General features: G+C 35.4%; 1 protein-coding gene and 1 pseudogene across 1 annotated transcript; both read right to left on the minus strand.

Moving 5' to 3' along the window:
* Positions 1-303: 303 nt before the first annotated feature.
* Positions 304-7,021, minus strand: LOC120166005 (VQ motif-containing protein 22-like). The gene is made up of 4 exons (XM_039175418.1): positions 7,012-7,021; positions 6,738-6,741; positions 3,314-3,323; positions 304-1,137 (listed from the first exon to the last, which is right to left on the minus strand). Exon 4 carries the CDS (start codon positions 1,108-1,110, stop codon positions 427-429), a length of 684 nt encoding a protein of 227 aa, XP_039031349.1. The 5' UTR covers positions 1,111-1,137; positions 3,314-3,323; positions 6,738-6,741; positions 7,012-7,021; the 3' UTR covers positions 304-426.
* A 6,470-nt stretch (positions 7,022-13,491) lies between these two features.
* On the minus strand, positions 13,492-17,710 carry LOC120166129 (annotated as a pseudogene).
* Positions 17,711-25,863: the final 8,153 nt, after the last annotated feature.

A 25,863-nucleotide genomic window follows, 5' to 3' on the forward strand; every position in this document is an offset into this window, starting at 1 on the left:
ATTATAAACTGTATTTATAAACATTGGTCAAGAATTGCTTAAAAGATTAATTTGTTATTTTCATTGAATTTCAATAAAAAAATAATTAAGTGACCACCTTATTCATTAATATTGTATATTTACACATAATATTGTTTTCTTTGAGTTTGAATTTTATTTTCGTTGAGCACATGATAAATATAACTAAAGAAAATGTAGTGTACCCAAAATTTTAATTAACAAGTAAAACCACATCGATTTTTCTTATTTTCTAAGCAAGAAGCAATTAATATGAAATTATAGCAATATTATATATTATTTTGCTGAAATTGGATTGGCCCATTGTTTTAGAAAACAAGAATCCCACAGCCCATTAATTAATTGCTAGGAATATATACATTGGTCGACGTTTACGTGCTCTCTAAGAGAAGTCAGTACCTAACATTCTCAAAACATGAGCCTAGGGTTAGCCCTATTATCATTGGAAGAGGCTGATGTTCTAGAGCCACGAACCTGTGAGGAAACACCCTCCGCCACTGCACCGCCACCTTCCATGATCGCCCGTGGGTTGCCGCCGCCTACTCTTTGAAAGTAAACCTCCCCTGTTCCCGGATTGTTATCGTTTCTGTTCAATGAAAACATCAACGGCTGGTTTTGGTGGTGATGGAGTAATTGATTTTGTTGATATTGCAAGTGAAAACCGGTGGGAGGAAGCATCGGGGAGTTATTAGGGTTAACTTGGAACCCGAACCCGAAATTCGGCCCAGCGGAGTGAGAACCTCCCGCCTCGAAAGGAGCAGTGGGCGCGCCAGTGAATTGTTGAACCATGGCTCGGAAATTGGTGGTATCCGTATTGAACAAGGTAGTCGGGGTTCGCCTTGAAGCCCTTGATCGTCTTCGGGCTGGCTTCCCGACGCGGCCATCGGGGCTCAAATGACCACCCCCACCTAGTCCGGAGCTCACCTGAGTGGAGCTCGTGGTGACCGTGGAAGTGTTGACGACGGCAGAAGTATCGGAACCTTGTTCGCCGAACACCAATTCCGATGTCAGAACGCGAAAGCGATTCGGTATCTCCTGATCGGAAAGATTTTGATCGTAAAACTGTGGCCAATCAGACATGGTTTCACTCATGTCCAGAGAGCAAAATCAGCTAAAACTGTCAAAGAATTAATTGTTTTCCCCCCTCTGTTCTCTTTCTGTAAGAAGGGAAGAAGAGAGATTAAGATAAGGTATTTATGGTGGCTTTCAAGGTGGTCAAAGGAAGAATATTGGGAAAATCATGGCCGTTGATTTCTGGTAAAAGATTTACGTCACGTGACATGACACATGAGAGATGTGGCGGAAAAAGGAGAGAGATGTTTGGCGGAAATGGTGGGGGTTCTGGAAGTCGGGGGTATAGTTTCGTCGAAGCAGCAAATCACTTATCACCATGACGCCATCTGAATAGTGAACAAGTCGCTCCACTGTTTTATTTGGCCAAACCTCTGTTTCAGTCCCTCTATTATATTTAAATTTCATATATAATCTTTATAACATGTCATACTTTTATAATTTCAATATAATCAACATTCTTAACTATTTCTGTTAAAATAATTGCTTGGCCTGTTTAAGAAATTCATTTTTCAGTACAATCATCACTATTTTATTTTATTACTTAATTAATTTATTATATATATATATATATATATATATATATATATATATCAATTATGAGTGTAATTCTCTTAACTTGTTTTATTTATAGATAAAAAGAAATATTATTCTTTCTAAAGAATTCAAGTTTAAATAGTTGAACATGTAAGATATATGTCTTCTTTGTAATCACTTAGACTGTTAAAAGAAAATTTGATTCATTCATAATATTTTGATTTGAACCTATCAAGCGATTTCAGTAATAAAAGAAAATATAATTCTCTTTAGATGTCTCGAGTATAATAAATAATTAAAACCCAAATATAATAAAAATGCAATATCTCATCTCGTTATACTAAAAAAATAATTGATCAAAATATTATTCTAACCCATTATACTAACATAAATCTTTATTAAAGTTGTCAATTGAATTAATATATTGACTAATTAATAAATTAATTACGTATATGATAACATAATAAATTAAATTAGATCAAATTACTACATAAAATTTAAATATTAAACTTGAAAATAATAAAGATACGAAAGTAATTATTTGGCATTTTATTATGTGGCTTTGGTGGACATTGATTGATTACTTTTGCTTTGTTGGTCGGAATGTATCAAGTATGGAATAACTAATATATAATTAAGGAAAAGTTTTACCGGAAATGTTAATGTTTTTTTAAATATTTTTGATAAAACGTTATTTAAAACATTATTTTTTTACCGAAAATATTAATATTGGATGCTATCTAAAATATTATTTTTTTTATCGATTTCTCTACAGGAAATTAGATAGCGAAATTAATATTTCCAGTAGAAAAAAATAATATTTTAGGTATTACTTTACCGGTAATATTAAAAAAATATTAATATTTTCGGTAATATTCTTTCTTTATCCGTATATTAAGCTGACCTACGACATAACTACCCTTTATTCGTCGGACTCCAAACATGTATTAAAACTTTCAGCTATGTGGAAATGGGAAACATCCTACTTCCCTCCCTTTATCTCTCTACTAAGGCTTTTTTGCCCTTAGAAAATTCAAATATTTTTTTACAATTAAACATTTTTTTTATTATGGTAATGTGTAGACACTCATTTTCGTCCACGTGGCATTTTCATGATTTATGTGTTGTTTATAATATACGTTGTATGTGTATTATACATAATATACATATATTATATATTATAATTAGATAACATATATTACCACTAATTTATTTTTCATTTTGCAGGCCTGAATATTCAGCCCGAAACCATTACAAAACATATGGCCCAGTAGCAGTGACCCAAGTAGCCCAGCTACCCAGCATCATCAACCCACGTGTCCCGCTGGAGCCCCATGACCCGATGAAACTTAGGGCCGACTTGGGAACCCAAGCCTCACATCACAGCAATGCGTCCCTCGCCCCAGGTCAAACCGCTGATTCTCACGCAACAACCACGACGAACGTGGAGCCTCTCCAACAAACGTGCAAACAACAAACAAACACGATATTAGTGTCCTACTCGGGATTAAACTCTAAAAATAGCCAATAGTTTTGGCTATAAAATCATGTAATCCCCACTGTTTTGAGGGACGGTGGATCGAGGCTATTACATAGGAATCCACAAGAAAAACACTACGAAATACAGAGAAGAAACGAGGGAAATCATATGAAAAACAGAGAGATTCGATTTAAAAAAAAAGGAGTTAGAGAAGAATTACATATTCGAAGGAAACCCGAGGCCGAAGAGAGCCTTCATCGCTCAGTTTCCCGTGTACCCGGTATCCGTTAAAGAACCCAGGTTGAGTGCTTGGGCTTAGGGGGGTCGTCTAAGGTGGTCTGGCGATGCTTCTGTGCTCTTTGGTTCCTTATTCAAAGAGAATTCCAAGAGAGATAATTTTATTCTTTATGTTAAGCAACAACAAAATGAAATGAGTTTCTCAACTCTTAGTTTTGGGTTATGAAAAAGCTTGGGAAAGATATAATTTAGTGGGAGGGGACCCACATACTTTTGTTCTCTTATGTGTCCACTTGGACTTTTTCATAGAATACACATTAAAAGCTTTTGATTCTTGGTTAATTGGCTGTGGAAATGGTGGATTGATTAGTTACTTTGTTTTTTATGTCATATATTGGTAAAGTAAAATTATTAATTAAATTGGGTTCAGTTTGGACGTGTTATGGTGTTGTGAATTTCCTTTAATATCTTAATTTGGTTGTTATTTTTAAATTTTTTATTTTAATCATTATTTTATATTTGGTTTAATTATTATTTCAATCTTTTCAATATTTGATTTTTTATGTTTTAGTACTTTAATTTTTTTTGTTTTTGATATTTTAGTCATTTAACCTTTTGTTTTTTTATTTTGATCCTTTAAAATTTTATTTATTTATTTAATTTTAATATTTTCCTTATTTATTTTAACATTGTTTTTTATATATTTTTTAGACTTTTTTTAGACTTTTATTTTTTTGAGACTGAATATTTTTCTTCATTTTTTACTTTTATTTTTTTTCTTAACATTTTTATTGTTATTTTATCAATTTATTTATTTATTTATTCTATTTGATTTATTTAATATTTATTTTTCAATATAACCTTGTTTTTGACCCTTTTTAGGGGTAATTTCAATCAATCAAAGGTAATTGATTCGAATTGATTTTTTAGATTTTAATTTAAATTTCGAATTTTCGCAACTAAGACAACCGGCAAATTATTTGGTACCGAAAGGGCGGTTCAAGGGTGTTAATCCTTCATTGATCGTAACCGACTCCCGAACCCGACACGTTTCTGGTACAACGTAGATCAGGTAAGATGGTGTCCGACACACCTAAATTCATTTTAAAGTGGTCGGTGGCGACTCCCAACTCAATTATTTCAAGTCGAAGCCCAATTCGAGGCCCAACCGAAAGACGGCCGCGACAGCTTGGCGACTCTGCTGGGGATATGTAAGTGAGTCAGACCAAAATTAATTTTCGATTGTCTTTTTGAGCGAAAATTGCAAATTTTAATTTTAATTTATTTATTCGATTCCAATTATTTATCTTTGATTATTTTTTTCAAGTAAATAGTTGTACTGACGTTTTTTCAATGATTTCAGATCTTTAACTTTTTTCATATAAGACTCTATACCCAAGCTCTGAACCCTTTTTAACTGGGGGTGAAAGTGACGCCTTCGTGTGAATTTATTCACCGCACAAGCCTAGCAAGTAGCCTTCGGGATTCATATACCTTATGTCTTCGTGTTAATTTATTCACCGCATAGGCATAAGGGAATGTATCCTCTCGAGTTTAACTTAGTCCACACAAGCTTGTAATGGGCTTAGGACTAAGGGCCTGACAAGCCCAAGGGGGCACCAGCAAAGAGAACTCGGGTACCTTTTTTTTAGAACCTAAACCGAGAGAGTACGTGGAATTAGAGCCTACCCTAAAACCTTATTTCCAAACCCTAGGTTGCTTTGATATTATTTCATGCTTTATTTCATATTCAAAGCATGTGAAATAGAAATTTATGCGGTTATGACTTGTTCAAAATCAACTTGCGGGATAGAGATCATGTCCGAGTAGGAATCATGAGCATGTGGGGTATATATCATGAGGGGTATATATCATGCGGGGTAGGACTTTTATTTTCATGACTGATTTAATTATTTTTGTCTCACTAACTCTTTTCATTTTTGTTATTTTTTAATTTATTTTCATCATTTGCATCATTCAAAAGAGGTGTTGATCCACCAAAAACGTATTTGTTAGAAATAAATAATTTGCATTAATGGACAAAGGGGTTGTAATACAAGAGATGGAAATGCAGAGGACAGTCTACAAGGCGATTATGTGTCACATTCAATCCAGAAGACGTAGTGCCAACAATTGAAGAGTATATTACTCTGCTGCATTATAAAGGACTCAGAATGAACCGGGTTAACATCAAGCACAATAAAATTCTATCTTGGAAGAACTGACTGGCAAAGGTTGCATGGGCAAGATGAAGGTTACTGATCTTGGGGGTCCCTTCAAATACAATAATGGCAAAACGATAGCTAAAATTGGAGACCATTGCTGACGAATTCAAGAAACATACAAATGAATTTCACATAGTTCTTATCTATTGAGGGCTCCAATGACGTATTCGTTGAGAACATGTTCAACAGAAGATAAATTCCAGAGATGCAATCATTAAAGACTTCTTGGACTAGTACAAAAAGCAACTCAACATTTGCACAGTTCATCTAGAGAAGCCGGAGCGGTTCAACAAGTTATTCAACCGGTGACAGACGAAGGAAGAAGAGTAGTCAACATGTCAGAAGCTGTCAGGATATTTTTATCTCTTAAAAGATAAAACATTTTTGTCCCCAATAAGGATTATTTATAATAACATACATGTTTTCGGATCAATGCCTCGAGCATTTCATGCATTTTTGCATCTACATTTCATTTTTAAGCATTTTCATAAACATGAAATTTCTTCATGGTTTCATGGAGGATTCGATGAAGTAGTCATAATCACGTGAAACCACATAGAAGCAAGATTTTAACAATTAAAAAAATTGAAATCAATACAGTGGAAGCTTGATTAACTGATTGTAGGAAAAAGCCTGTCATGATGATCTGAAAACAGAATCCCCATATCCTAAGGGCTACGATGTTGAAGCTGTATGCAGTTACCACATAGGAAGCTTCAGATACTCCTCAAAGAACTATAAGGCACCGAAGCACAAGATCCAAAACCTAATGGATTCAGGGGCATTGACAGCCGAAAAGGGGACATTGCATATACCATTTTCACTTAGAGCATTGTTTTGTTTGAACACGTCTTTGATCTTTCATGTTTGCTTAATCTTTTAAACGATTGAATTTATGCTACTTTCTAAGGTGGAGCAATTGAACAAATTTTAATCTTTAGTTCTTCGAATATTAAATGAATTAAAGATTCTTTTAATTCTTCAAAAATTATAGATTTTTGACATATGAAAAGATTAGACCTTTCTTATCCTGTCTCAAACCCCAAAATAAAATACCTTGATTATTTACCCAAAATAACTCGTGGTCATTACCAAAAAGACCAAATTTTGGCATTACCTCCCTTTTGAAATTTTTTAACAATGCATTTATCTTTTTGATACACCCATACCTTTCTTTTAGTCAATAAAATCACACCATTGTCTTTTTAGACTCAAAATTAACATTTTTATACAATTAAAACCCAAGGCATTGAGTTGTTCATTTGAACATGAGCATTCTTCTAAGACACAACTTGGGGCATCTCGTAGGGAGCTTGAACATTGAGACATGTTGGGGGCAAGAAGCAGAAAGAAGAATTCACTCGAAATAATTCTATCATGCATTAATTACATTGTTTTCATGTGAATAAAATTAATCCTGAAAATTTATCCCCCTGGGGATACCTCTTCTGTGAAAGCTTCCATGTATGAAATAATGAACGGCTTTCTTTCTTTACCCCTTCACAATAGGAGAAAATATATATCCCTTGTGTCCCCTTTTGAGCCTATAGTATTTTTCTTCTGATTCAACCCTAACCAAGGATCACCCTCCACATTGGGGGGCAAGGTAGAGAAAATATGCTCGCATGAGTGAACACATTGATTCAGATGAGATATCGAAATGTGAACCAAATGCCAAGTGCGAAGATTCAATCAGAACAAAAAGAGAAAAAAAAGAGAAAAAAAGAGAGAGAAAAAATAGAGAAAAAATAAAGGAAAATTGAAGAAAAAAGAAGACAAGATGCATTTGCAAAGATTCTCTCTATTCAAACACGCATCGAGATTCAAACTATGAGATTGGCCAAGCACAATCATTTTCGAATCACTAAACCACTTCACTCGAAGATCATAGAGCATCAAATGAGATTGATCAAGCACAATCATTTCTGAATCATTGAATCACTCCACTCGAAGATCATAGAGCATCAAGAGAGAGACACATACGAGCAAATTCAAATTGAGCAAGATATGGTTAAAGACATCAGAATGAATTGATCATTGGTTCAATCGCCCTTAAACACTTGTTTGGGCCTATTTATCCCTTTATTTCATAACCATAAAACCATGACCTACGTTACGTGCCTTAAAAGTCCATTCTAATCATACATGGATTTCTAAACAGAAGAGATTATCTTTAGATTTCATCCCGCCCATCAGGATTAATCTTTATTTGCAAAAAACAGTGTAATTAATGTATGATAGAGAAAAATAACAAAGGGGGGTTTAAGATGTAAATTACGAATGACGTCTTGAAACCAAAGGAGGATTCGAGTTGAAAACCTAAAAAGGCGGCTCGAATACAAAAATTGGGCAGTTGAGGCGATCGCACAAATTCCTTGATAAGGCATCGCACAATCCGAGCGTGAGCATAAAAGTTGAGAATCAGAGAACACTTCCAATAGAGGAGCATGCAAGCTACCCCATCAAACCTTTGAGCATCAAATAAACAAAAAATGCCAAACCTTTGACCAAACACAATAACCTGAGACTTTTTTATCCTTTCCTTACTTAACCATTTCCCAAAAATAGATTTGATATTGGCATGTGTCAAATAGCTATAACTTATTGAAGGATTAACAATATAATTAATTATTTGATATCCAATGAACTCTAGTTTTATGATTTGTCTCAATTGTAAAACTGTGAAAGGGGCAATATTTTCAAAACTTTTGATTAAATATTTTTCGAAACTCTTTTTTGATATTTTTAGAACTTTGAAAATAAAAGAGAAAGAAAAACATTTTTTTCAAAACAAGACAATCTCTCTAGTGTGGATCTTGGTAAATGACATGTGGCTCTCAAACACAAAGCTCATACTTAGAATCAATGCTGAAATAAGAAATGAGGAACAATAAGGGCATCTTTAAAGATTTAACATCAAATGTTGGGGCATATTTTTAGATTTAACATCAAATGTTGAGGAATTTCTTGAGATTCAACATCGAATATTGGGGCATCTTTGGGAATTCAATATCCTGATGTGAATTATCAGATCTTCCGAAGGTCTTTCCTCCACGTGCAGGAACCAACAGACAAAAAATGAGATTCCGTCAGATGAATAAAACAAGAACTAATTCATTATGCATGCATTTTAGAGCATCATTTTTTTCACATACATAATTTTTGCAGCTTTAGAGTCAAGTTTCAACTTCAAGATGAAAGATACTCGATTCAAAGAACATTTAGAAATTGATGGAGGTTGCTCAACTTCACAGCGAAGGGGCAACTGTCTGTCGACAAATAACTTTCTAATTTCATTCAGAGTCAATTTCAACTTCACAGCAAAGGATATTGGACTCAAAGCAATACAATTTGCTCGAGAGTAGATTTCAACTTCACGACGAAGGATATCTAGCTCAAAGCTAAACTTCACAATAAAGGGGTCATCTACGGTTTCAACCTCACGGCGAAGGGAATTGTGTCCACCCGCAATATACAATACTTGGATTTCAACTTCACGACGAAGGATATCCAAGTCAAGGCTCAACTTCACGACGAAGGGGTCATCCGCGATTTCAACTCCACGACGGAGGATATCGTACCCACACATCCACGATTTCAACTCCACGGCGGAGGATATCATGCCATTTTGAGGCTCAACTTCACGAAGAATGGGCTTCCCAGTTTTAGAGCCAATTTCAACTTTACAGCGAAGGATATTGGACTCGAGACAACACAAGTTCAACTTCACAGCGAAGGATATTGGACTCGGAACAATACAACTTACTTGGATTTCAACTTCACGACGAAGGATATCCAATTTATGGCTCAACTTCACGGTGAAGGGGCCACCCACGGTTTCAACTTCACAAACAATTTCCCAGTTCCAGAGTCAATTTCAACTTCACGGCGGAGGATATTGGACTCGGAACAATACAACTTACTTGGATTTCAACTTCACGACGAAGGATATCCAATTTCTAGCTCAACTTCACGGTGAAGGGGCCACCCACAGTTTCAACTTCACGACGAAGGGAATCGTAAACACAAGCAACATCTATCTCCAGATTGGATTTCAACTTCACGACGGAAGATATCCAACACAGAGAAGGAGTGTATGTCAACAAACTTTCCAATTTCGAAGTCAATTTCAATTCACAGCGAAGGATATTGGCCTCGAAACAGCATACTGGATTTTAACTTCACGACGAAGGATATCCAATTACAAGGCTCAACTTCACAACAAAGTGGTCATCCACAATTTCAACTTCACGATGAAGAGAATCGTGCTCACCATTGTCTCTCTTGAGGCAGTTTCCAAGTTTTGTCTCTCTTGAGACAGTTTCCCTTAAAACAAAATCTTTGAATATCTTTTCCTTGAAACAAATTTCATCTCCCTTGAGACAGTTTCTTTTAGAACTAAGTTTTGTCTCTCTTGAGACAGTTTATTTTGAAACAAATTTTGTCCCTCTTGAGACAATTTCTCTTGAAATACAAAAAAAAAACCCTCGAAATTATTTCTCTTGAAAAAAAAACTTTGAAAATGTTTCTCTTGAAACACAAAGCCTTCAAGTTCGATTACACTAAGCTTCGAGGGCACATCATTTGCAGCATAACTCAAGGCTAGGAGGGTTATCTGTCAACAAAGACCTTCGAGTTCGACTACGCTCAGCTCCAAAGCACATCATTTGCAGCATAACTCAAGGCAAGAAGGGTTATCAGTCATCAAAGACCTTCAAGTTCGATTATATTCAACTCAGAGGCAAATAAAATTTACAGCATAGCTCAAGGCAAGAAGTGCTATATGCCAACAAAATTGTCGAGTTCGATTCCATTCAGCTCGATGACAAATCAATCACACTACTTTCCGGTTGCAGTCGAAGTTTTCAAGTCGAGAAGAAAATCTGGGTTAGTCGTGCCTTAGTGACAAGCAACCATTTTCAAACAACATAGCTTAAGTCAAGAAAAGCTATCTGTCAACGAAGATTTCTGAGTTCGATTTCGATCCAAGAAGAAGACTGAAGGGCAAGGAAAAGTTGCATCCCGATTCAAATCTCGAACTGCGGCTGCAATTCTATATCATTTCAAGATGGAATCGACTTCGCGACGGAGGGGCCATCCACAACTTAATTCGACAGGGAATTATTCCTTCAGAGTCAATTTTTCAATTCCACCGAACGAAAATATGTCTTTTTATCTTTGTCCTATTTTTCGTTCCACGAAAAAGGATAAAGAGGGGCAGCTGTAGATACTCATTTTCGTCCACACGTGGCATTTTCATGATTTATGTGTTATTTATAATATATGTTGTATGTGTATTATACATAATATACACATATTATATATTATAATTAGATAACATATATTACCACTAATTTATTTTTCATTTTGCAGGCCTGAATATTCAGCCCGAAACCATTACAAAACATATGGCCCAGCAGCAGTGACCCAAGTAGCCCAACTACCCAGCAGCATCAACCCACGTGTCCCGCTGGAGCCCCACGATCCGATGAAACTTAGGGCCGGCTTGGGAACCTTAGCCTCACATCACAGCACCGCGTCCCTCGCCCCAGGTCAAATCACCGATTCTCACGCAACAACCGCGACGAACGTGGAGCCTCTCCAACAAACGTGCAAACAACAAACAAACACGATATTAGTGTCCTACTCGGGATTAAACTCTAAAAATAGCCAATAGTTTTGACTATAAAATCATGTAATCCCCACTGTTTTGAGGGACGGTGGATAGAGGCTATTACATAGGAATCCACAAGAAAAACACTACGAAATACAGATAAGAAACGAGGGAAATCATACGAAGAACAGAGAGATTGGATTTAAAAAAAAAGGAAATTAGAGAAGAATTACCTATTCGAAGGAAACCCGAGGCCAAGGAGAGCCTTCATCGCTCAGTTTCTCGTGTATCCGGTCTCCGTTAAAGAACCCATGTTGAGTGCTTGGGCTTAGGGGGGTCGTCTAAGGTGGTCCGACGAAGCTTCTGTGCTCTCTGGTTCCTTATTCAAAGAGAATTCCAAGAGAGGTAATTTTATTCTTTATGTTAAGCAACGACAGAATGAAATGGGTTTCTCAACTCTTAATTTTAGGTTATGAAAAAGCTTGGGAATGATATAATTTAGTGAGAGGGGACCCATATACTTTTGTTCTCTTATGTGTCCACTTGGACTTTGCCATGGAATACACGTTAAAAGCTTTTGATTCTTGGTTAATTGGATGTGGAAATGGTAGATTGATTAGTTACTTTGTTTTTTTATGCCATATATTGATAAAGTAAAATTATTAATTAAATTGGGTTCAGTTTGGACATGTTCTGGTGTTGTGAATTTCCTTTGATATCTTAATTTGGTCATGTTATTTTTAAGTTTTTTATTTTAATCATTATTTTATATTTGGTTTAATTATTATTTCAATATTTTAAATATTTGATTTTTTCTGTTTTAGTACTTTAATTTTTTTTGTTTTTGATATTTTAGTCATTTAGCCTTTTATTTTTTTTTCTATTTTGATCCTTTAAAATTTTATTTATTTATTTAATTTTAATATTTTCCTTATTTATTTCATTGTTTTTTATATATTTTTTCGACTTTTTTTAGACTTTTATTTTTTGAGACTAAATATTTTTCTTCATTTTTTACTTTTATTTTTTTCTTAATATTTTTATTGTTATTTTCTCAATTTATTTATTTATTTTTTTCTTCTATTTGATTTATTTAATATTTATTTTTCAATCTAACCTTGTTTTTTTACCCTTTTTAGGGATAATTTCAATCAATCAAAGATAATTAATTCGAATTGATTTTTTAGATTTTAATTTTAATTTCGAATTTTCGCAACTAAGACAACCGGCAAATTAATTGGTACCGAAAGGGCGGTTCAAGGGTGCTAATCCTTCCTTGACCGTAACGGACTCCCGAACCCGACACATTTCTGGTACAATGCAGATCAGGTAAGATTGTGTCCGACCCACCTAAATTCGTTTTAAAGTGATCGATGGCAACTCCCAACTCAATTATTTCAAGTCGAAGTCCAATTCGGAGTACAACCGAAAGACGGTTACGACATAATATATACTGTTAGTATTTACTTAGTCCAGACAATTTTGGAATAGAGGAATATCTTATTAAAAATTATGTAATAACTCAATCAAATTAAAGGTCAACCAAAACAACAGACTAAAACAGTATTAAACTTTTACTAATCAAACCAATATAAAAAAAATATTATTAAAACACACAGAAAAGCGAAGAAAACAAGGCTTTAACCAAATCAGAGACCAACAAAATTACAACCAAAGCCCCCAAAAATACTGCAAAAAATGTATAAACTATTTATTTGGTATCTCAATCATTTATTTATTTAAGTTACCTAACTCTTTTTCCCTTAAAAATCATATATAACGTTGAAATTTTATTTCTATTGATACCCTCATCGTCAAGTTTAACCATTGACTGAATATAAATGATTATATAATATAATAACAGTTTTAATCCCAGAACTTACACATTCTTTGATTTAAACACCATCGGTTTTTCCCTACTGTATGCTCTGTTTTGTTTATAGAAGTATTCATGATTTCCTTAAAAGTAGATAATGCCATACAATAATTAGTAAAAAAGAAGAAAAAAAAAGTAACGTTATTTTTGAAATTAAAAAAAAACATGAAGTCAACCACAGGCAAATAAGGTGGTAACAAGAATAGCAAATCTCATATAGAAAAAGAACAAATACCAAAATAACAATAATAATCGCCATGGTGAAAATTGTCATGTAAGCTCTCAACTGAATAACTTATATTACCAGGGGTAAGAAGCTGCAGTAACATATCACCAGTTGTGTACTCTGAGTCGGCGATTTGAGCTTTTCCTTTTCCCCTGAAATATATCCTAGAGCATAGGACCAGACATTTCTATGTAATGCTAAAGAGATTAAAACATTCTATTAGCATGGGTAAACAAAGTGCATGCAACAATGAAGATCATACAGATTTTATAAGCATGAAGCCTCACTAAGAGGTTAGTCAATTCCACTGTATACAAAGGTGAGAAGTCAAAATCTAAAAATAGCATCCTCATCTGTGTTTTCCATTCGTGATACAACCTTAGAACCTCTTCTGCCTGAATGAATGAGGTTAAGGAAAAGGATCCAGCCTTGCTCCAACTGCACAAATCATTCTGTCATTGCGGTTAAAAGTGACATACAAAAATGCAAGTCACGCTTTATTTCTCCGGAACTTTTGGGCAGAGGCATATCAGAATCAGCAAAGACAAGAGCTAACCACGTTTCAGCTCAGTGTCACATAGAAAACAGTGGGATTCACTTTTCCTTTACTATATACAAATCCCGACTCTATTGTCAAATGTACCAAGAGTCAGTTCCAGGTACCATTATGGTGTCTCTTCATCGGGGATGTCTTGAAACACCACCATGCAATTGTGTTGATCTCAATTGGGGCTCATCCTTCAATAGGGGAAACAAATATGCATTAAAAGAAGGCAACTCAATAATTTTCTCCAACAAAGGTTTACAAAACTAACCTGCAAAGCATAAGTGAAACTAGCTGAAGGCCGATAATCCAATTGTCCCTACAAGAGAGAGCATAAAAAATAAATTGTCAACCATTTTTATATAACCAAAGTTATTAAAATAAAAATGGAATAACAAAATTTCATACCATCCCATGCATGGTTTGTTGAGTGCCAAAATAACTGTCGTGGCTGGGTGCCATAGAGTTCAACTGTCCCTACAAATGCAACCCAAACAAATACTAAATGATAACTACTTAGAAGTAGCCAATAGCCACAGTATTAATAGTTCACATCAGGCGCTTCAGGTCAATAAGGTTAGATCATTGTGTTGTTTAGCTTATCTACGTCATGCCATTCAATTTTTGGACAGTTGAGCCAGGGTGGCTGGATTCAAATTAGACCAAGTTCAAGATGTTAACTTCTCATATCAATTCCGGTAATGATTTTGTTCCTGAAGGGAAACTGTTTGGTTGGATCATCTATTTTACTTTTTCTCAAACTGATTATTATGGTTGAAAGTCCAGCAAACTCACCAGACCCTGCATGCTTTGCTGATTAACATAATAACCATCATGAGGTGGCTCCATCAAGTTTAACTGTACCTGTAATTGCCCAAATTAAAATCAGTGCTAACACTACAACAGTTTTATAAATCTCCATAGGCTTTAAATTAGTAAATATGAAATACCAATCCTTGCACATTCTGTTGAGCACCATAGTAGGCATTAAGAGTTATCCCATCTGAGCTCAGGTTATCCTACACATATAAAGCCAAAATGCCACAAAGCCAAATTAACTTGTTACGAGAATCCAGTCAACCACACCAAACTACATGAAAGAAAGATGCAGAATCATATTCAATAATTCATTAATCAGTAAAATTTTTGAAAGTTTACAGTTTAAACCATTAAGTTTACTTACCACTTAACATCAGTATCTGTAAGTTATCGTATGTTCTTTACCAAAAGAAAGTAGATGAAGTTTACAATATGTAAAGAATAATGTTAATATAATCATTTTCACAACCCAATGCACCATGTTATAGAACATATACATTACAACACAACTAGAATGAAGCCATAACTTTTTTTAAAAAAGATAATAGATGAAGAGTACAACATGCAATGAACAATATCAGTACAATCATTTTTACAGCCCAATTAGAAATGCAACTAGAAAGAAGCTATAAAATCCATCAGGAAGAAAGAATCAAGCTTAGGACAAACCATTTGCTGCAAGCTGTCCTGGGTATCAACAAACATGAGAGCTGGCTTTGATTGCCCCTGAAACATAAAATTATTTTCTCGAAGGATTTCATTTTTATCATGGAACAAGTGCATAAGTTACAACATAAGATATATACACATCAATCAACTTTCCAGTTTCAGAACTAACCTTCCGTTTCCTGTTTGTGTTCCTTTTCTTGCTACATTTCGAAGCAATACTCCCTTGATTTTCTTCTTCTGCTTCACAAAGACCTTGAACATTGCCAGTAGATTCTACAGCACTGATGCAAGAGTTGTTGACATTGACACAATTTTTCAAAGCTTCTACTAATACACGAAAAGCAATGTTATTACTCTCTTCAGAAAGTGATCCTTCCTCACTCAGTTCAATTGCTTGTTTGCACAAATCATTGTATCGCTGAACCCTTGTTTGCACTCGTTCTGTTCCTTCAACTGTTGATTGGCCACTCTTAGCATCCTTAGTCCACCTCTTCAATATATAACGTGGGGGGATACTTGTGCGTCCACACATTTGGAGAACAATCATTGCATGTCGGCAAAGGAAACCTCTGTATTCAAACAAGTGACAACTACAAGAAACTTCTGACTTTTCGTCATTCCATATTACCATAAAATTTTCATCCTTTTCACAGTCTTGAACTCTAAATGGTATAGTTCCTTGATTTTGATTTTCTCTTTTGGGATGGCAGCCAACTACACCTAAAACTTCAACTTGGAATTTTTAGAATATTGCATGTGTATAAACAGTTGACATTTGTTTTTCCCATGGTGATGGAGATTTTAGTGCTGGCTGTTTCTGCCAAGTATCAAAATCAGCTATAGCTTCCTCTTCATATCCATTTTGCAGAATTGCTCCATATTGTTTCACAAATTCTTTCAAAGTAATTTTCTTATGGATGTATTTATCAAAGGAGTTCATACTTTCAGAACGCTGACTTGTAGACATTCCAGCAAGAAACACATCGTCCATGAAAGTAGGTACCCATTTTTTGCGGTCTTCATACAAAGATTGAACCCACTCATCATCTTGGAGGTCAAATCGAGTTATTATTTTCCACCATCGCATCTCAAACTCTTCATCCGTCCAAGATTTGAAAATGCATTTGTTGAATTTAGGCAAAAAGTTCTCATGTGGCCCAATTACATGTGCAAGAGATTTGGGGATCTTTTCTAAAATATGCCAAAGAGCAAAGCAATGGTGTGCATTTGGGAAGACCTCTTCAACTGCGGCCTTCAATTCTTTGTCTTGGTCAGTAATTATAACTCTGGGAGCATGTCCACCCATTGCTCTAAGCCATGTCTTCATTAGCCAAACAAATGTGGGCTTAGTTTCATCTGCAAGCAACGCGCATCCAAGTAACATTGACAGGAAGTGATGGTTAACCCCAATAAATGGTGCAAATGGTAATTTCTCATTGAATTTCACATATGTGGTGTCAAAAGAAATCACATCATTGAAACTAGCATAATCATTCCTGCTTTTAGCATCAACCCAGAACAAATTTCTCAAGAGTTGCTCCTCATTTAAATCTATTGCATAGAAGATGTCAGGATTCTCCTTCTTGATACGCTTAAAATATTCCAGCATAATTTGGGCATCCCCCTCGTCCACAACCAAGTGCCTGCCCTTATCAAACTGAGTTTTTACATCATTCTGGAGGAAGCTTACATTTTGATATCCACCGGACTGTCTAGACATCTCAACATACATCTTTCTTGTACGTTCACTAACGGCATTTAGAATGTCAATGTTATTCTTTTCAGCCAATTTCACATTTCGATAGATTCGAAAGTGGTAAGCAAGGGCTGGTAAAAGTTCATGATTATGCTCCTTTATAAATTCATGAATAATCCACTTCCCATCCGGCCTTCTTTTCACATGCATACTTGCTTTGCAATCTGTTTTTTTCACACTAGCTCTTCTACTGCTACCAACATCTGATTCAGGTGTGACTCCATATCTGGAACATGCAAATTTAGCATCAATAAATTCCTTAGATTTCTTTGAACGCCTACTGTTTTTAATTGAGGTAGTAAATCCCATGGACTTGGCATATTCCTGATAAAATGCATATGCCACCTCGTGTGACTCAAATTCGATGCCATTACGTGGCTCAAATTCTGCATCTCCTTCAAATCCAACAACAGCTCTTTTAGAGGTATCAACTATCCCCCCATCTCTACTACGTATTGTTTCATCCACAATATCAACCATATGTTCATTCAGCCCATCATTACAAGGCATGGAGTCTCTACAATCCACCATATTACTAATTGCATTTTGGTTTTCTCCAATCTTTATCATGAACACCGAATGGTAGATTCCTCTCCATTTTCATGAGAAAATCCACTCCTCAAACAGATAATCCAGTGGCACCTAGTGAACACCCAAAATAAGGACAACTTTTACAAACCTTATGTCAGTAATAATAGGAAAGCTGATAAAAAAACTAAACTGCCACGAATTATAACCCTATCATGACATATTTAGGTTCTTTGGCATGCTTAAGCCTCAGACGTACTTGGCCAAAAAAAAAAGCAAAAATGGAAAATTTTATCTAAAGCAAGTAAGTCAACAGCTAATCAAATAAACTTCTTTCTAATGAAGAACCATTCAAAAGAGGGGGGGATACAGAATACTAACAGAAAAAAGTTACGCAGCAAGTTCGATAACCCTAAAACTTGATGGATTGAACAGTAAAAATGTTAGACGTTGCAGCAAGAAACGTTGATCAACTGGATACCCACGATTAAAAGAACTAAAATTAGGGAAAAGCCAAATAAATTTTCGATAAACTGAAGGAAAAGGAAAAGCCATATACCAGAAGAAGGAAAGTGCTGGAGAATAGAGGGCACAAAGTAGGCGATGGTGTGTATTAAGCAAGATGTTGCAGACTGAAATGAGCCAGATAGTTTTAGGAGTTCTTAGGGATTTTGAATTTGGGAATTTTACCTTACCATGTAGAAAATTTGGAACTTTAAAAATCAAGTTTAAACGTTAATGTGAAAATGGAATAAAATATAATAAAAAATGGCCTTAATAATAATAAGGGTAAATTGCATTATAAGTCACCAAACTATAGTATTATTATGTTTTAGTATAAGCATCATTTAACATAGGTGTGATTTTTCTCAACTGTTTATGTGTTATTTTCATAATAATTTTATTTAGACCAATAAGATGACGATATGTTTTATTATCTTAGATAATTAAATGATATTTTAGTTTCAAATTCAGAGAATATTTACTATGTTTTTTTCTATATTGTACTAGATTAGAAATAATAGATTATTCATTATTGTAATTGATTAAGGTCGTTGTTAAAGAGGAATTAGAGCTTGTAAGAATTATCACTTTAAACAAACTTCGACATCTAAATGGCATCTCATCCAAAGTGGTAAGTAAAGTGGTTGTATAAATTCAAGCTGAATACTTGGGAAAATGGAAAAAGATAAAGAAAGTTTAGCTTATACAAATCAAGGTCGTTGAATGTATTCCCATACCATGGCACAACGATTTTCATTGAATGTGAGATCTGCATCACTGTGTAAATCTAGCAGTATGTGTTATTGTTTGAAAGGTTGTTGTTGTCCAAGGAATTTCAATGGGAGGTGGTCATCATTAATGGTTGTGATGAATTTGTTGGTTGTAACTAGAAAAACTAATTAATATTGTCATTATCTATTATTGAACTGACATGCTAAATCTTTTCTATGGTATACTTTGTCCTTAGGTTCTTGCAACACCAGAAGCAAGTATTGGTTTTTCGTGTGGACTGTGGTTTCTCGTACATCTTTTTTCATGGTCATTTGGGTAAGAATGACTTAGCAAAGTAGTTATAGATATTCATTTGTTCAAATTTTAAAATTTTAAAGATATTTTATGAATTTGAAGGGTCTTGAAGGACATACCTCTCATACCATGTCCTTCATATATATATGTATTGAATTGGATACTTCATTAAAAAAAATAGAGTTAGAATGTCAGACATGAATTCTTGTATGTTATGTTGTTCAAACTTTTTTCCCTTTTTACCCTTGAAATACTTTTCAATTTATGTTCAATATAAATACAAGATAATTTATTTTTCAGAGTATTTTTTAGTCATTGACAAAACACACCGTGTAGACACGCTGATTAACCCATAACCTCTAGGAAGAATAACTCTCTTTTTAACCATCGAGGCCCCTCAACAAATCCTATGTTGTTTCATTTTTCTTAAAATACCTCGTGCTAGAGTATGAAGACATATCCTTCCAAATAAATAGGAAATGTATAAAAAATCAAATTTACTTGTCTTGAACACATATTTATATCAGACACTTGTAAACGAATTTGAGTAACATACAGTCTTACGCTGTGACCTTTAGCCCGCTCGTGTCATATACTAGTACCAACTACCAAGATATATTATCCAAACCAAATGATAGGTGGGATGGAAAATATGAGAAATCGCCATTTGCAAAACGAAAGAACAATGGATGAAGCAGAATAAACAGCTCACGGCCAGGAGCTGCTTCTTTCCAAGAAACTCTTTCGTTAAATAATTGGTGGGATGGAAAATATGAGAACTCGTCTTCTGGTATATTGTTTATGTAGTCATGAGTTAACATTTAAATTAAATGACATGCAATAAAATAACCCTAATGTTTGATAATAGTGTCAAATATATCCGTATCATTTTTTGACACATTCGTCCACTCAACGTTTAATTTTGGGTCAAAAATCACCCTCGGTGGATAAAAACCGTCAATCAACTAACGATCAACTCCTGATGCTGATCAAGCATGTACACATGGACGTGGATGCCGACGTGTCATGTCCATGTCAGAGCTCATGTGCCACGTCAGAATTTTAAAAATAAAATAAATAATTATTATGATTAATATAATTTATATTTAATTATTTATGACCGATCAAAGCATGTCCCTCTTTGATTGATGTTTGTTTAAAGGAACCCTTAAAAGGAGAATGGCTTGGAAAAGGAATTGAACCTAGGTAATTGTTGTGAAATGACACAAGTTTAAACATTAAACCAAGCTTGTTACTTGATTAAATAATGTCCTAAATGCTATTTAATAGATACTTAATTTGAATTTAATGGAAAAAAATTAAAACATGTGTATATAATCTCACTTATACCCGATTATTCCCAAAACTCTTTACATCGATAACTTTGTGATTGTGAAAAACCGACAGCTATGTTTCTATTACAATCTGAAACAAAACCACCGAACAATCCAAGTGGTTACAGCAGGAAATCCAGTAACCAACCAGATATCAACAGTCTCTATTATATAAAAAGGCTAGATACAATAAAAATATTTAAAATGAATTGCAGAATCTACTCTAGAACAGCCAAAAAATAATCTCAAATCACCCTCTAAATACATAGGAATCCTGGAAAAATGTTTAAGATACTCTATCAAACACAAATACATGTCCTACACTCGAGCCAAGATCAGTTCTAGATAACTTCAGTCCATTTCTACATTAAAATCAAGCTCAATATCTTCAAAAAAGAAAAACAAAAGGCAAAAGACTTACCACGATGACCATCAGAATCGGCCCCATCATTATAGAACCTATTTGTGGAGTAGCTCAAATAGCACCCAGCATTCAAAGCTCTCCCTTCATCCTTGGGCACGCATCATCTCACCGTTTCCGTCGCCTTCTGCAGGCACTGCCGACACTCCGCCGGCGTAAGGCTCTCCCAACACTGCGCCAATGCATACACCCCATCCATCCCGACCGCCCGAATATATTTCTTCTCAAAGCAATACTCGTTACATTCCCGACCGCACGATCAAAGTTTCTCAAATCATGCTGTTGCTATCTTCTCAAAGCGCATTGAGTGTCACTTATCATTTTATCTAAAACTTCTCTCAATCTTTCCATTCCCGATTATTTCCAAAATAGATTGGGGTTTAGGGTTTTGTTACCACAATCCTCAATTTTTTTCAAAATCCTTATAGCAACAACTTCCAATCGACTAATATGATGTAATACATAGTAATTCTGATAAAATAAATAAAGCACGTATGATGCAATACATAGCAATACATAGTAATAATCTGTTTTATAAGAATAAGAATTATCTAATAAAGGATTCTTCAAAATGTTCAGAGGTTACAAAAAAACAAAAAAATGTTTAGAGGTATTTTTCGAAATTTGTACACTTCCAGTGGTGATTTATTTTTCAAAATAAGGAGCTAGATTTGGGGGTTTTACCTCTAGTTTTTTAATCCCACGATGGGGTTCGCTTGGTCTGTTTCCATGGAAGTGATGGTTTTGGGGTATTGAGATATTGTTTCTGTTTGTTTTGAATAAGAGATAAGGGTTACATCGTTTGAGGTTTGTTTTCAGGTTCACCCACTCATCGTGGAAGCCGGCCGGAGTGAATATGGCCACCAAAGTATGGTGGCCGACGAAGCATTGGGGGATTTGAAGAGGCAACCATTTGTGTGGAGACGAAAGCTTCGGGGATGAAACAAATTTGGGAAAGGTCAGATTGAGGAAGATAGACCAAAACAGATTATGAAAGGAGTTTTGGAAACAACCAGGTATAAGTGAGATTATAAACACATGTTTTTATTTTTTTCATTAAATTTAAGTTAAGTATCTATTAAATAGCATTTAGTAAATTATTTAATCAAGTAACAAACTTCGTTAAGTGGCAAAACTTGTGTCATTCCACAGCAGGTTTGGCTTCTCCTTCCAAGCCATTTTTCTTTTAAGGTTCCTTTAAACAAACACAAACACGATTAATCATAAATAATTAAATATAAATAATATTAATAATTTATTTTATTTTATTTTTAAAAAATTTGATGTGACAATACAACATCATCTGAGTTATGACATGGATATGTCACGTCGGTATCCATGTCCATATGTACATACTTGATTAATATAAGATGTTAATCGTTAGTTGACTGACGATTTTTATCCACTGATGATTTTTTTGATCCAAAATTAAATGTTGAGTGGACGAATGTGTTAAAAAAATAATATGGGTATATTTAACATTACTATCAAACGTTAGGGTTATTTTATTGCATTGTGTCAATTTAAATTTCTAAAATTTATATTTTGTTAAATCTTAATTTTTTAAATTTATTGAATAATCTCGGTGGTTAAGGGAGTGTTGTCTTCATTAGAGATTTTAGATTCAAACAATTAGATTGTATGTGTGTTATCAATAATCAAAGAAGATTATAAATAAATATTATTTTATAATTACTCTAGACTAATAAAAAATTAGTCTCTTATATACTCATAAGCATAATATATCAAATATAAATGTGATAATAATACAAAATTAATTGAGTGAGATGCAATAGTAGATGAGAACCTCGTTGAAAGGAGATTGCCAAACAATTTTGTTAGGTGGGTTAAGTCTTAACATTTCTAATATAAAAAATGACGTGATAAAATTTAATAGTTCGAGATGATTATAAGGTACTATAGTTTGATTATATTAATTTATATGGAATTGTATAAAAATCATTTTTATATAATTCGTAAGTATCAATTATTATATCAATTATACTATATGAAACTAATTAATTTGTTATAATTTAATAAATACAAATTATATTAAGTATTAATTTTTTTCACTTGAAAAGGTGAGAGTAGATTTATGAGAAAAATGAGTTGACCACTAATAAGATTAAGGTAAAGTATATAAATAGTCACCAAACTTTTAGGGTGTTTACATTTTAGTCATTCAACTTTTAAAACTTGTAATACAATCATCGAACTTTTAGTTCTTTTTCATTTCCGCCCTTGTCGTTACCTCTTTTAGTTTTTCACTAGCGTGACAATTAATCTCCCGTCAACTCTCTTCTTCTTTTCCTCATCCTCGTCCTCTTCCTTTTTCTGTAAACCCTAACCTCCAAAAAATTAAAAACCCAAAAATCATAACCCATTGAAAATAATAAGCTCCACAAAATCAAAAACCCAAAAATTCATGTTATATTGTGCCCTTGGTGATACAAGTGAGAAAAAAGTAGCCTGTGGAGGCATTGAACCACCTGAGGCTCACAAACTAGTCATCCCTGATGGCTCACAAAATCATAACCCATTGTTCCTTGCATCATTGACTTGGTTTGTTCTTTTTGTTTCTCTGAAGGCTCTTTGTTCTCTCGTGGTTCACAAACTAGTCATCCCTGCAACTAATGAACTTACACATACATGGACTGCAGTTTTTGGCTTCACTGCTCTAGAGGAATCAGTTAGGCGAGAAATGAGGTCCATGAATATGTTGGTCTTCCCGGGTATACCGATGCTGCAGAAGGTTAGAAAACACGGATGTGAACTTGATGGCCGACGCAGGTTTTAGTTAATACAATTGTTTCCATTTGTTTTCATTATGTTTATTTACTGTTCTTCACAAAATTTGCTCCTTTAGGTGCTAAGCAATCTGCACCAAGATCTAATGACAATACACCCGGGGTGGCTAGCGGATTTGAACTCGGTTCGTCATCTGGGATTGATACTCAAGAATACGATGATGGTGTTTTGCATCATTCTAGTCGAATAAATGGTGAAACTGCAGCCGCTGATTCAGATTCCCAATGTCCAAACGTTTCTGTTAAGGATACTTGTGGAAACAGTGGTTCTTTGGATAAATCCCCGGAACCTAATGGCGAAACTACACTCGCCGACTATCAAACAACAGACTCGAGGAATGTATCTAGGCTGGATAGCAAGTATGATGCAAACCCTGGCTCTAGCCACGATGCACTTGAGATGCAGAATAAGGCAGGATTGGATTATCCTGCCGAAGATAATCAGTCCGATGATGGGACCGATTCACGGTCAGGGGACAAGGAAACTGAATCTACTTCCGGGGACGGATTAGCAAAGCCGGCTTCCCCCGAGAAATCACTATGCAACAGAGATGGAAACTATTTCAACATCGGATCTTCACAAAGATTGATGCAGGGGGGATCCGAGACAGATGATGCTGAGCTATCAGATTGCACGTTGATGGCGCTGAGATACCATGAGTTGGCAGATCAGCGCAAAGGCGGGAATTGATTGTGACATGTTCCTTATTGGGGTCGTTTTGAGTATGTTTCAGTCTTTTGGCCATAACTTTTGGCTACAGGTGTCAGAATCGCGCATAAGACCCCAATCCGGAAAGCTCTTTTCAACGCGCACGCTCTCCACATTGAGCTACGCTCCATATGGCCTTTTTTTCAACCTCAAATTCTGCCGTTTTCCCTCCGAATCACTAGATTTACTTATTTTTTACTATTTATGGTAATATTTCGTTTGTTAATTAGGAAGTCAATTTAAATCCGATCTAGACCGGATTTTTGGGAGATTGCTTATTTTATTTCGAATTTCAATTTAGAGTGATTTTCGGGATTTTGCTATTTTTAGCAAAATTCGAATAAAAACGATTTTTTTGCTATAACAGCCTGGCTTGTGGACTGCTTTTTGGATGTTTTTGATTTTATAATATTTTATTAAACCCTAGAGACTTTTTTTCTCTAGTTTTTGGGCGAATTTTCTCTTGTGAATCGTCTGTCGGAGCTAGCCTACAGGATAATCACTATTCTGTCTGGCGTCAGTTGGTGTCAGAGCTTCAACATCTTCTTGGGAAATTTCACCAGTTTCAATGGCTGGAGGTCGTGGTCGTGGTCGTCGTGAGCAGGTTCCGAATGAGGAAGCCCAACGCCGTGATCGCAGCGTTCAGGATGTGATGATTGCGGATTTGCAGAGGCAAGTCGCAGAATTAACCCAGCGCCTGGCGGCGCAGGATTTCGAGGATCGTGAGGCCTCTGATCACGATACCAATTCCACTTTCGAAAACCCATATCACAATCGCGCAGGATTTCGGGGCGCAGGATTTCGGGAGCACCGTGGTCGGGAGGAGCGTCATGGAGACCTCGGTTTTCGGGTCGATCTCCCTGAGTTTTTTGGTACGTTACAGGCCGAGGGATTCGTGGATTGGATTAATGAAGTGGAGCGTATTTTTGAATATAAGGAAGTCCCCGATCGTGTGAAAGTGAAACTGATCGCCATCAAACTCAAGGGCAGAGCATCTGCGTGGTGGGAACAGTTACGACGTTCACGAGAAAAACAGGGCAAAGCCAAGATCACTGATTGGGAGAAGATGAAAAATAAGATGAAGGGCCACTTCCTTCCCTTCGGCTACACGCAAACCTTATTTCAGCGACTTCATGCGTTGAGGCAGGGCGCGCGATCAGTCGATGATTACACGGAAGAGTTTTACCAATTGGTCGCCCGAAACGATTTATCTGAGACGGAGGAGCAGATGGTGGCGCGATATTTGGGGGGTTTACGCCAGCCCTTGCAAGATGTCCTCAGCCTTCATTCATTGTGGAGTGTTTCGGAAGCATACCAGCGTGCACTTGCTGTTGAAAAACAGCAAAACAGGAGACCAGTGATCAGGAGCGATCACAACAGTCGACCAGTTCGCCCTCAAGAGTCCCGTCCTGCTCAGCAGCCACCGCAGGGTAATTCTAACCCTACTATTAGATGTTTTCGT

The sequence above is a fragment of the Hibiscus syriacus genome, unplaced genomic scaffold, assembly GCF_006381635.1.
Source record: "Hibiscus syriacus cultivar Baekdansim isolate YM2019G1 unplaced genomic scaffold, ASM638163v2 tig00111621_pilon, whole genome shotgun sequence".
Lineage (NCBI taxonomy): Eukaryota > Viridiplantae > Streptophyta > Magnoliopsida > Malvales > Malvaceae > Hibiscus > Hibiscus syriacus.

Coding starts and splice junctions, on each gene's coding strand:
- LOC120166005 (XM_039175418.1), bottom strand. CDS start 1,110: ATGAGTGAAACCATGTCTGATTGGCCACAGTTTTACGATCAAAATCTT.